Here is an 11,427-nt window from a genome sequence, read left to right on the forward strand (position 1 = left end):
TGATCTGACAGCTGGTGCTTAAAGCTAGTGAGGGAGATAAGTGTTTCCAGTTTCAGAGACTTTGTAGTTCGTTCCAGTCATTGGCAGCAGAGAACTGGAAGGAGAGATGGCCAAAGGAGGAATTGGCTTTGGGGGGTGACCAGAGAGATATACCTGCTGGAGCGTGTGCTACGAGTGGGTGTTGCTATGGTGAACAGTGAGCTGAGATAAGGCGGGGCTTTATCTAGCAGAGACTTGTAGATAACCTGTAGCCAGTGGGTTTGGCGACGAGTATGAAGCGAGGGCCAGCCAACGAGAGCGTACAGGTCGCAGTGGTGGGTAGTATATGGGGCTTTGGTGACAAAACGGATGGCACTGTGATAGACTGCATCCAGTTTGTTGAGTAGGGTATTGGTGGCTATTTTGTAAATGACATCGCCGAAGTCGAGGATCGGTAGGATGGTCAGTTTTACGAGGGTATGTTTGGCAGCATGAGTGAAGGATGCTTTGTTGCGAAATAGGAAGCCAATTCTAGATTTAACTTTGGATTGGAAATGTTTAATGTGAGTCTGGAAGGAGAGTTTACAGTCTAACCAGACACCTAGGTATTTGTAGTTGTCCACATATTCTAAGTCAGAACTGTCCAGAGTAGTGATGCTGGACAGGCGGGCAGGTGCAGGCAGCGATCGGTTGAAGAGCATGCATTTAGTTTTACTTGTATTTATGAGCAGTTGGAGGCCACAGAAGGAGAGTTGTATGGCATTGAAGCTCGTCTGGAGGGTTGTTAACACAGTGTCCAAAGAAGTGCCAGAAGTATACAGAATGGTGTCGTCTGCGTAGAGGTGGATCAGAGACTCACCAGCAGCAAGACCGACATCATTGATGTATACAGAGAAAAGAGTTGGCCCAAGAATTGAACCCTGTGGCACCCCCACAGAGACTGCCAGAGATCCGGACAACAGGCCCTCCGATTTGACACACTGAACTCTATCAGAGAAGTAGTTGGTGAACCAGGCGAGGCAATCATTTGAGAAACCAAGGCTATTGAGTCTGCCGATGAGGATGTCGTGATTGACAGAGTCGAAAGCTTTGGCCAGGTCAATGAATACGGCAGCACAGTATTGTTTCTCATCGATGGCGATTACAATATCGTTTAGGACCTTGAGCGTGGCTGAGGTGCACCCATGACCAGCTCTGAAACCAGATTGTATAGCGGAGAAGGTGCGGTGGGATTTAAAATGGTCGTTAATCTGTTTGTTGACTTGGCTTTCGAAGACCTTAGAAAGGCAGGGTAGGATAGATATAGTTGTGTAGCAGTTTGGGTCAAGAGTGTCCCCTCCTTTGAAGAGGGGGATGGCAGCAGCTGCTTTCCAATGTTTGGGAATCTCAGACGACACGAAAGAGAGGTTGAACAGGCTAGTAATAGGGATTGCAACAATTTCGGCAGATAATTTCAGAAAGAAAGGGTCCAGATTGTCTAGCCCGGCTGATTTGTATGGGTCCAAATTTTGCAGCTCTTTCAGAACATCAGCTGAATGGATTTTGGAGAAGGAGAAATGGGGAAGGCTTGGGCGAGTAGCTGTGGGGGGTGCAGTGCTGTTGACTGCAGTAGGGGTAGCCTGGTGGAAAGCATGGCCAGCCATAGAAAAATGCTTATTGAAATTCTCAATTATAGTGGGTTTATCGGTGATGACAGAGTTTCCTATCCTCAGTGCAGTGGGCAGTTGGGAGGAGGTGCTCTTATTCTCCATGGACTTTACAGTGTCCCAGAACTTTTTTGAGTTTGTGTTGCAGGAAGCAAATTTCTGCTTGAAAAAGCTAGCCTTGGCTTTTCTAACTGCCTGTGTATATTGGTTTCTGTTCGATGCTGATGCAGAACACCACAGGATGTTTTTGTGTTGGTTAAGGGCAATCAGGTCTGGAGAGAACCAAGGGCTATATCTGTTCCTGGTTCTACATTTCTTGAATGGGGCATGCTTATTTAAGATGGTGAGGAAGGCACTTTTTAAAATAGCCAGGCATCCTCTACTTATGGGATGAGGTCAATATCCTTCCAGTATACCCGGGCCAGGTCGATTAGAAAGGTTTGCTTGCTAAAATGTTTCAGGGAGCGTTTGACAGTGATGAGTGGAGGTCATTTGACCGCAGACCCATTACGGATGCAGGCAATGAGGCAGTGATCGCTGAGATCTTGGTTGAAAACAGCAGAGGTGTATTTAGAGGGCAAGTTGGTTAGGATGATATCTATGAGGGTGCCCGTGTTTACGGCTTTGGGGTGGTACCTGGTAGGTTCATTCATAATTTGTGTGAGATTGAGGGCATCAAGCTTGGATTGTAGGATTGTAGGATTTTAATGAGTTACAGTTCATATAAGGAAATCAATCAATTGAAATAAATTCATCAGGCCCTAATCTATGGATTTCATATGACTGAGAATACAGATATGCATTTGTTGGTCACAGATACCTTAATAAAAGATAGGGGCTTGGATCAGAAAACCAGTCAGTATCTGGTGTGACCATCATTTGCCTCATGCAGTGCGATATGGCAGGTAGCCTAGTGGTAGTGGTTAGAGCGTTGGACTAGTAACCAAAAGGCTTCTAGATCAAATCCCCGAGCTGACAAGGTAAAAATATGTTGTTCTGCTCCTGAACAAGGCAGTTACCTCTTACATCTAGACGTTCCGCTAGCGGAACACCTGCTCCAATATCCAATGATAGGCGTGGCGCGAATTACAAATTCCTCAAAAATACAAAAACTTCAATTTTTCAAACATATGACTATTTTACAGCATTTTAAAGACAAGACTCTCCTTTATCTAACCACACTGTCCGATTTCAAAAAGGCTTTACAGCGAAAGCAAAACATTAGATTATGTCAGCAGAGTACCCAGCCAGAAATAATCAGACACCCATATAATGTCACAAAAAACAAAACCACAGCTAAATGCAGCACTAACCTTTGATGATCTTCATCAGATGACACGCCTAGGACATTATGTTATACAATACATGCATGTTTTGTTCAATCAAGTTCATATTTATATCAAAAACCAGCTTTTTACATTAGCATGTGACGTTCAGAACTTCATCGAACACTTCCGTTCATCGAACACTTCCGGTGAATTTACTAAATTACTCACGATAAACGTTCACAAAAAACATAATTATTTTAAGAATTATAGATCCAGAACTCCTTTATGCAATCGCGGTGTCCGATTTTAAAATAGCTTTTCGGTGAAAGCACATTTTGCAATATTCTAAGTAGATAGCCCGGCATCACAGGGCTAGCCATTTAGACACCCACCAAGTTTAGCCCTCACCAAAGTCAGATTTACTATAAGAAAAATGTTATTACCTTTGCTGGTCTTCGTCAGAATGCACTCCCAGGACTTCTACTTCAATAACAAATGTTGGTTTGGTTCAAAATAATCCATAGTTATATCCAAATAGCGGCGTTTTGTTCGTGCGTTCAAGACACTATCCAAGGGTGACGAAGGGTTACGCGCCCGACGCGTTTTGTGACAAAAAATGTCTAAATATTCCATGACCGTACTTCGAAGCATGTCAACCGCTGTTTAAAATCAATTTTTATGCAATTTTTCTCGTAAAAAAGCGATAATATTCCGACCGGGAAATCGTGTTTTAGTACAAAGAGAGAGACAATAAAAACATGGTGTCCCCTCGTGCACGAGCCTCAGTCTCATAGTACTCTGAACGGCCACTATCCAAACGCGCTAATGTTTTTCAGCCAGGGCCTGCAAAGCCACGATTCAGCTTTTTGCCGCCTTCTGAGAGCCCATGGGAGCCGTAGGAAGTGTCACGTAACAGCAGAGATCCCCTGTTTTGGATAGAGATGATCAAGGAGGGCAAGAAATGGTCAGACAGGGTACTTCCTGTTTGGAATCTTCTCAGGTTTTGGCTGGCCAAATTAGTTCTGTTATACTCAGACACCATTCAAACAGTTTTAGAAACTTTGGAGTGTTTTCTATCCAAAGCTAATAATTATATGCATATTCTAGTTTCTGGGCAGGAGTAATAATCAGATTAAATCGGGTACGTTTTTTATCCGGCCGTGAAAATACTGCCCCCTATCCATAACATGTTAACCCACTTTTCCTAGGCCGTCATTGAAAGTAAGAATTAGTTCTTAAAAACCTCTTACATCTAGACGTTCCGCTAGCGGAACACCACTCCAATATCCAATGATTGGGCGTGGCGCGAAATACAAACTTCTACTTCAACAACAAATGTTGGTTTGGTTCCAAATAATCCATAGTTATATCCAAATAGCGGCATTTTGTTTGTGCGTTCAAGACACTATCCGAAGGGTTACGAAGGGTGACGTGCGGACACGTATCGTGACAAAAAAATTCTAAATATTCCATTACCGTACTTCGAAGCATGTCAACCGCTGTTTAAAATCAATTTTTATGCAATTTATCTCGTAAAAAAGCGATAATATTCCGACCGGGAATCTGCGTTTCGGTAAATAGAGGGAAAAACAGAAAGACGGGGGCGGCCAGTGCACGAGCCTAAGCCCTTTGTCTACTGATCGGCCACTTGACAAAGGCGATAATGTGCTTCAGCCTGGGGCTGCAATTACGACATTCTGTTTTTTCCCGGGCTCTGAGAGCCTATGGGAGCCGTGGGAAGTGTCACGTTACCGCAGAGATCCTTAATTTTGGAAAGAGATGTCAAAGAAAGCCAATAAATGGTCAGACAGGCCACTTCCTGTTAAGGAATCTCTCAGGTTTTTGCCTGCCATATGAGTTCTGTTATACTCACAGACACCATTCAAACAGTTTTAGAAACTTTAGGGTGTTTTCTATCCATATCTAATAAGTATATGCATATTCTAGTTACTGGGTAGGAGTGGTAACCAGATTAAATCGGGTACGTTTTTTATCCGGCGGTGTAAATACTGCCCCCTAGCCCTAACAGGTTAAATCGGGTACGTTTTTTATCCGGCCGTGAAAATACTGCCCGCTATCCATAACAAGTTAACTGGCTTGGCTAGGGTCTATTTTTCTGAATTTCCGCCTGACTGATGTGCCCAGTGTAAACTGCCTGTTACTCAGGCCCAGAAGCCAGGATATGCATTTAATTGGTAGCATTGGATAGAGAACACTTTGAAGTCCGTAGAAATGTTAAAATAATGTATGAGACGATAACACAATTTATATGGTAGGCGAAAATCCACAGAAAAACCAAACAGAATTATTTATTATTTTGAGATCCCAGGCTCTTATAATGGAAAGCTATGGATCCTATGCAATTCTAGCTCCCAGATTGCAATTCCTATGGCTTCCACTAGATGTCAACAGTCTTTGTTCAAGGTTTTAGGCTTGTTTCTTCCAAAACGAGGAAGAATTTGGAGTTTTGGTACAAAGAGTCACAGTGGAAAATCAGTCTGTCGGCGGGCCTGCTAATTTTAGTTTTCTATTAAACATACTTCTTTCCATATGAAATATTATAGTTTAATTACATTTTAGGGAACCTGAGGATTAAATAGAAACGTAGTTTTACTTGTTTTAACAAAGTTGAGCGGTAGCTTTTTGGATTCCTTTGTCTACATGTTGAACGAGTGGATTACTGATATCGATGGCTGACTTTTTGGGATATAAAGAAGGATTTTATCGAACAAAACGACCATTCATGTTGTAGCTGGGACCCTTGGGATTGCAAACAGAGGAACATTTTCAAAAGTAAGTGATTTATTTAATCGCTATTTGTGATTTTATGAAGCCTGTGCTGGTTGAAAAATATGTTGATGTGGGGCGCCGTCAAACAGTCACATGGTATGCTTTCGCTGTAAAGCCTATTGTAAATCAGACAATGCAGTTAGAGTAACAATAATTTAAGCTTTTAACCAATATAAGATAATTGTATTTTCATAAATGTTTAATATTACGATTATTTATTTGAATCACCAGATGTTGTCGACAGGTGTCCCGCTGATGGGATGTCTATCCCTATTAAAAAAAATACATTTCCTTCACATTGAGTTAATCAGGCTGTTGATTGTGGCTGTCATACACGCTGATCCAGAGCATTTCAAACATGCTCATTGGGTGACATGTCTGGTGAGTATACAGGCCATGGAAGAACTGGGACATTTTCTGCTTCCAGGAATTGTGTACAGACCCCTGAGACATGGGGCTGTGCATTATCATACTGAAACATGAGGTGATGGCGGTGGATGAATGGCACGACAATGGCCTCAGTATCTCGTCACGGTATCTCTGTGCATTCAAATTGCCAACGAGAAAATGTGATTGTGTTCGTTGTTCATAGCTTTTGCCTGCCCATACCATAACCACCTTCACCATGGGGCACTCTGTTCACAATGTTGACATCAGCAAACCACTCACCCACATGACACCATACACATGGTCTGCGGTTGTGAGGCCGGTTGGACGTACTGACAGATTCTGGAGACGGCTTATGGTAGAGAAATTAACATTCAATTATCTGGCAACAGCTCTGGTAGACATTCCTGCAGTCAGCATGCCAATTGCACGCTCCCTCAAAACTTGAGACATCTGTGGCATTGTGTTGTGTGACAAAACTGCACATTTTATTGTCCCCGGCACAAGGTGCACCTGTGTTATGATCATGCTGTTTAATCAGCTTCTTGCTATGCCACACCTGTCAGGTGGATGGATTGTCTCGGGAAAGGAGAAATACTCACTAACAGAGATGTCAACAAATTTGTGCCCAACATTTGATTCAAATAAGCTTTTTGTGTGAATAAAAAATTTCAGGGATCTTTTATTTCAGCTCATGAAACATGACACCAACCACGTTACATGTTGCGTATATTTTTGTTCAGTGTAAATTGAAGAGTGACCACTCATGACTGAATTTGTTAGTGATAGAGACATGGTTGTTGCATTCATCCATTTAAAAAAAAAAAAATTCCAGAGGGCATGCATTATTGAGTCATTGTTAGTTTTAGACTTAAGACATGACTCTGCCGTTGTGCTGTAGAATTTGTGAATTTAGTCTTTTGTATAATAAATTCTATACATTTGTTTTTACTGGATTAAGTGTACATTTTCATTAACTGTAATTGTGTTGCTTTTGTTCCAACATTCCCTCCATCTTGTGCCAATATCAGTTATTTTTAGGTCTTGGTTCAAATAGTTTATATTTTTTTCTTAGATAGGCTCTCTGCAAGGTTTACTAGAAAGGAATATGAATATCCTTTCCTGACTCAAATAGGATTCCCTCAAGATTTCTCTGATGTCCAAAACATTTCAAATATACATTTCGTGATATAAAACTTTTAAGTTGCATGTATTTGAAAATATCTATGTTGGTCAATTTCCCTGAATGCCTTGCCTTTCTAGTAAATTGTAGTTACCACCCATGACTGAATTTGCTAGTGACAGAGACATTGTTGTTGCATTCGTTCACTGTCAGTCACTGAGATCTTAAGTGAATGTGTCATTGTGAAAGAGGTATATATATTTAAAGTTTCTGAACAGTTAAAATCAAGTTTTTCATGGAATTGGATGATGTTTGAAGGACACCAGATCAAGGTATGATGATTAAAGTATGACAAATTACTGTTGTTATTATTATTATTTACGGTGGTCCCGTGTGGCTCAGTTGGTAGAGCATTGTGTTTGCAACGCCAGGGTTGTGGGTTCAATTCCCACGGGGGACCAGTAATGTATGAAATGTATGCATTCACTACTGTAAGTCGCTCTGGATAAGAGCGTCTGCTAAATGACTAAAATGTAAATGTAAAAATGTTTATTGGAATGACTGGAATTCTGAGATTTTAATGTAATCATAACATTTTATTGTATTATTATATGTAGTAGAAAGTGTAAAGTAAAATTTAACATCCATATTTGGCCAGCTATGTAAACTTTAACATTGATTTATCCTGCAATAGATGTGGTTCAATTGGTAACATACATTTTTGTATTTTTCTTAATGCCTCTTAAGGGGAAATAATCTAAAAGTAACTGAATGTAATCAGATTACGTTACTGGGTTTAGGTAATACAAAATGTACATTACTGATTACAATTTTGGACAGGTAACTGTAACGGATTACATTTAGAAAGTAACCTACCCAACCCTGTATGTTTCCCCTTTCATCTGTGTCTGGTGTTAGTTAGTTACTAGCTAGCTAGGACTTCAGCCAGCATGGAACAAAAGGGGGGGAAGGGTCGTTCAAAACTCAGACACAGTTGTCAAGTTAACACATCTGCTATGACCCGCTGCACAAGACATGCCAAATGGGAGATGTATAAAAATAAAATAAAGATCAAATCAAATTGTATTGGTCACATACACATGGCTAGCAGATGTGATTGCGAGTGTAGCGAAATGCTTGTCATCTGCTGACCATGTATATGTGACCAATACAATTTGATTTGAAAGGGTTGATGCAAATTGATGAAAGTTGATGGAATTTCAATGTTTGAATTGCTTTGTGTATCACAACATTTAATTGAGATTATTGTACTGTTCTGTATGCAGGTTGCAAGTGATAAAACATTCTAACAGTTGGGTATCCTTACTCTGGCTGGATTCCAAAATTAATTAATGTCACTTTATAAGCCAGTTTAAGCTCCCTTCCTCTGCTTTTGATCAGCTCCTTTTGTTGGTAGTGTTCAAATTTTGCGATGATCGGTCGGGGACCCTTGGTCTTGTCGCCCCAAGTCTGTGTACTCGGTGGAAAGTCACCTTGTTTACAGTCTCCATAGGAAGTTTCAATGCGGATTTCATGAATTCTCTGATCGCGCCCTCTGGATTATTGGATGCGTCCTCAGGAATACCAGAAAAAAATGAGATTTTCACGCATGCTACGACTTTGTATGTCTAGTAGCGTCTCCCTCATCACCCTGTTTTCCCTGAGTAGACAATCCATGATGTTATCGTGTATTTTTACCTTGGTTGTGAGTGTCTTGTTTTCTCTTTGGAGTGTGAGAATTTCACTCTGGCTGAACTCCAAACTCCCCCTCAGCCCTGCTACCTCCTCACACAACTTTTCCATTGTTGCATGGATTCCAGCCAGAGCACTAGCCTCTACCTCAATGCTAAGTAAATCGTCCGTGTCTGTAGATGAATCTGTTTTCCCTTTTTTTGTCGGGTTAAAGTTATTTGGTGAGGTGGTCGGATCTTTCCACGAAGGAGTATGTTGTTCCTCCATAGCGTAAAGCTGTTGGTAGTCGTTGATTTCCCTCAGGATCTGCTTGGTATCCAGATTATCTTTATACTGCAACCAGTTGTTTTACGAAAAGATAACAATGAGTCTTTCCCACGACGACGACAAGTGTCTAGCACTCGTGGAATCCACGCAACAACAAAAAAAGGAACACAAACTTGTAGTCCCAGCCGTAAAGGCTAACCGCGTTGTGGAATCCTTTAGTAACAAAACTTTAGTTCAGATTAAAATCGATTTAATGATTTTTTAAAAATGTAAACAAACCGAGTGTAGACAGTAAAGTGTCCTGTTGCGCGCGCTGACATCTCTCTTGGTTAACTTTTTTTCCGTTTCTGCGTGTTTTTGCGTTTCTGGGCTTTGTATTAGGGTAAAACTAGGCCAACAAAATAAGGCTTTATGAAATACATGTTGTATTGTGTTAAATAATTGATATTTTTCATCATAAATATATTCGCTTAGGATGTCACTTGAAGTCCATAGGACCAAAAAATAGATGAATGCAACAACCATGTCTCGTTCACTAACAAATACAGTCATTGAAAGGCAAGGAACTCTGGAAAATATATGAATATGGCTTTACACTAAGCAGTGTGGTAATTTAACAATATTCCAGTGTCTTTATGGGTCCGCAGAGTCAACACTTTGTTAATTGAATGTTTTTTTTTTACACTGAAGATTTGGCTGTGTAGCATTGTCCCATATATGTATTATGTGTTGCCTTGCCAACTCATATGGTCATTGTTTGTCGTGACAACGGCCATAGGCAGCACAAACAGATCTAGGACCAGGCAATTCCTATTGTGCTCTGACTGATTTGATGTTTGTTTCCTGTACCCTTTGCTAACTTGTTCCCAGATCTATTTGTGCTGTATAGCCAGCTACTGCACCATGACAACACAAAAAGATCTGGGACCAGGCTAACTGTACGCTATGGCTGTAACCTAATATTCCCCCTTCTGACAGATAATAACATTGACTCTGATTGGTAATAAAATATATACATTCCTTTGTGGCAGTGGCTTCACAGTGAAGACGTATCTGGCAGTGTCTTCCTGTGAGGTGGAGTTAACTACCAACTTCATGCAGCACAACTTCCCCACATTTCCCCCAGCACGTTCCCAAAGCACATTCACACAGTTTATGACGTATGGCACCTGATTGATGATTGATTGATTGACATGTGCCCTCCTGTCTCCTCCCAGGACCAACACTCTTTCATTGTGGAGTATCATGTTCCTGTGGCACCTGGAGGTATGGCAGACATCTTTGACCAGCTGGAGTCCAACAAGGCCACTTTGCAGATCAAGCACTTCTCTGTCAGCCAGACTACCCTGGATGAGCTGAGTGAGAGAGACAGGGAGAGGAAGGGAGATGGAGAAAGTGAGATATGGGGTGTGAGAAAAGAGAGACAGACAGATGGTGGGGGGGGAGTCTGGCAGAGACTTAAAAGGCCATTTTGTCTTCACACTTCAAAAATCAAGGTGCAAAAATATGTTTTGAATCCTATTCAGTGACTGACAGAGGGTATGAACCTACTACCTATTCTGCATCCCAAAATGGCACCCTATTCCCTTTATAGGTAAAAAGTAGTGTACTAGGGAATAGGGTGCCATTTGGGGCATAACCCTACAGTATATAAAGCATTCTGAATAACAAACCCAGTCACTGATCCTTCCAGGTCTTCATGAACTTTGCCATTGGGAAGGTTGGCATGGAGACAATTCCAATCCACAGTGAAGAAGGTTCCGAAGCACACAGCATAAGCCTCGAATCCATTGAGGCTTCAGATACATAGCTTTGGCGGCTATCTTGTTCACAATACAACGTGTCTGTCGACATGTCTGTCTGTCTGAGGACACCCACTGTGAAGGAAGGAGAGCAACAATCAATCTGGGCTGGAAATGAATAAATGGATCTGCATGTACGTTTAATAATAATGTAAACATTAAATTAATTCAACCTGTAATTGACTTTATTTTAATTGTATAATTTTGCTTTGGTTCTGTTATCAGTTTATCAAATCACTGTATCACATATACCTTATAAAGGATAACTTATGAAGTCACTTTGTGGCCACTTTGGACTGTTAAATTGAACCGGGTTGCTCTATTGATGTTTCATCATGTAATGAGAATCATAGAGATGTTAACATGCTTCTGTCATGTTTCTTCACTAATATGTGTTGAAGTCCTAAAAATGTAATGGCCATCCTTCCTCACCTGTAGGCTATAACCAATTAACAAAAGTACAATTACATATT

General features: G+C 41.0%; 1 protein-coding gene across 1 annotated transcript; it reads left to right on the plus strand.

Annotated features, from left to right (window-relative positions):
* The first annotated feature begins 7,421 nt into the window (after positions 1–7,421).
* Positions 7,422–10,770, plus strand: LOC115155630 (ATP-binding cassette sub-family A member 13-like). The gene is made up of 2 exons (XM_029702435.1): positions 7,422–7,525; positions 10,370–10,770. Exons 1-2 carry the CDS (start codon positions 7,499–7,501, stop codon positions 10,679–10,681), a joined length of 339 nt encoding a protein of 112 aa, XP_029558295.1. The 5' UTR covers positions 7,422–7,498; the 3' UTR covers positions 10,682–10,770.
* The last annotated feature ends 657 nt before the right edge of the window (positions 10,771–11,427 follow it).

This window comes from Salmo trutta, chromosome 20 (assembly GCF_901001165.1).
Source record: "Salmo trutta chromosome 20, fSalTru1.1, whole genome shotgun sequence".
Lineage (NCBI taxonomy): Eukaryota > Metazoa > Chordata > Actinopteri > Salmoniformes > Salmonidae > Salmo > Salmo trutta.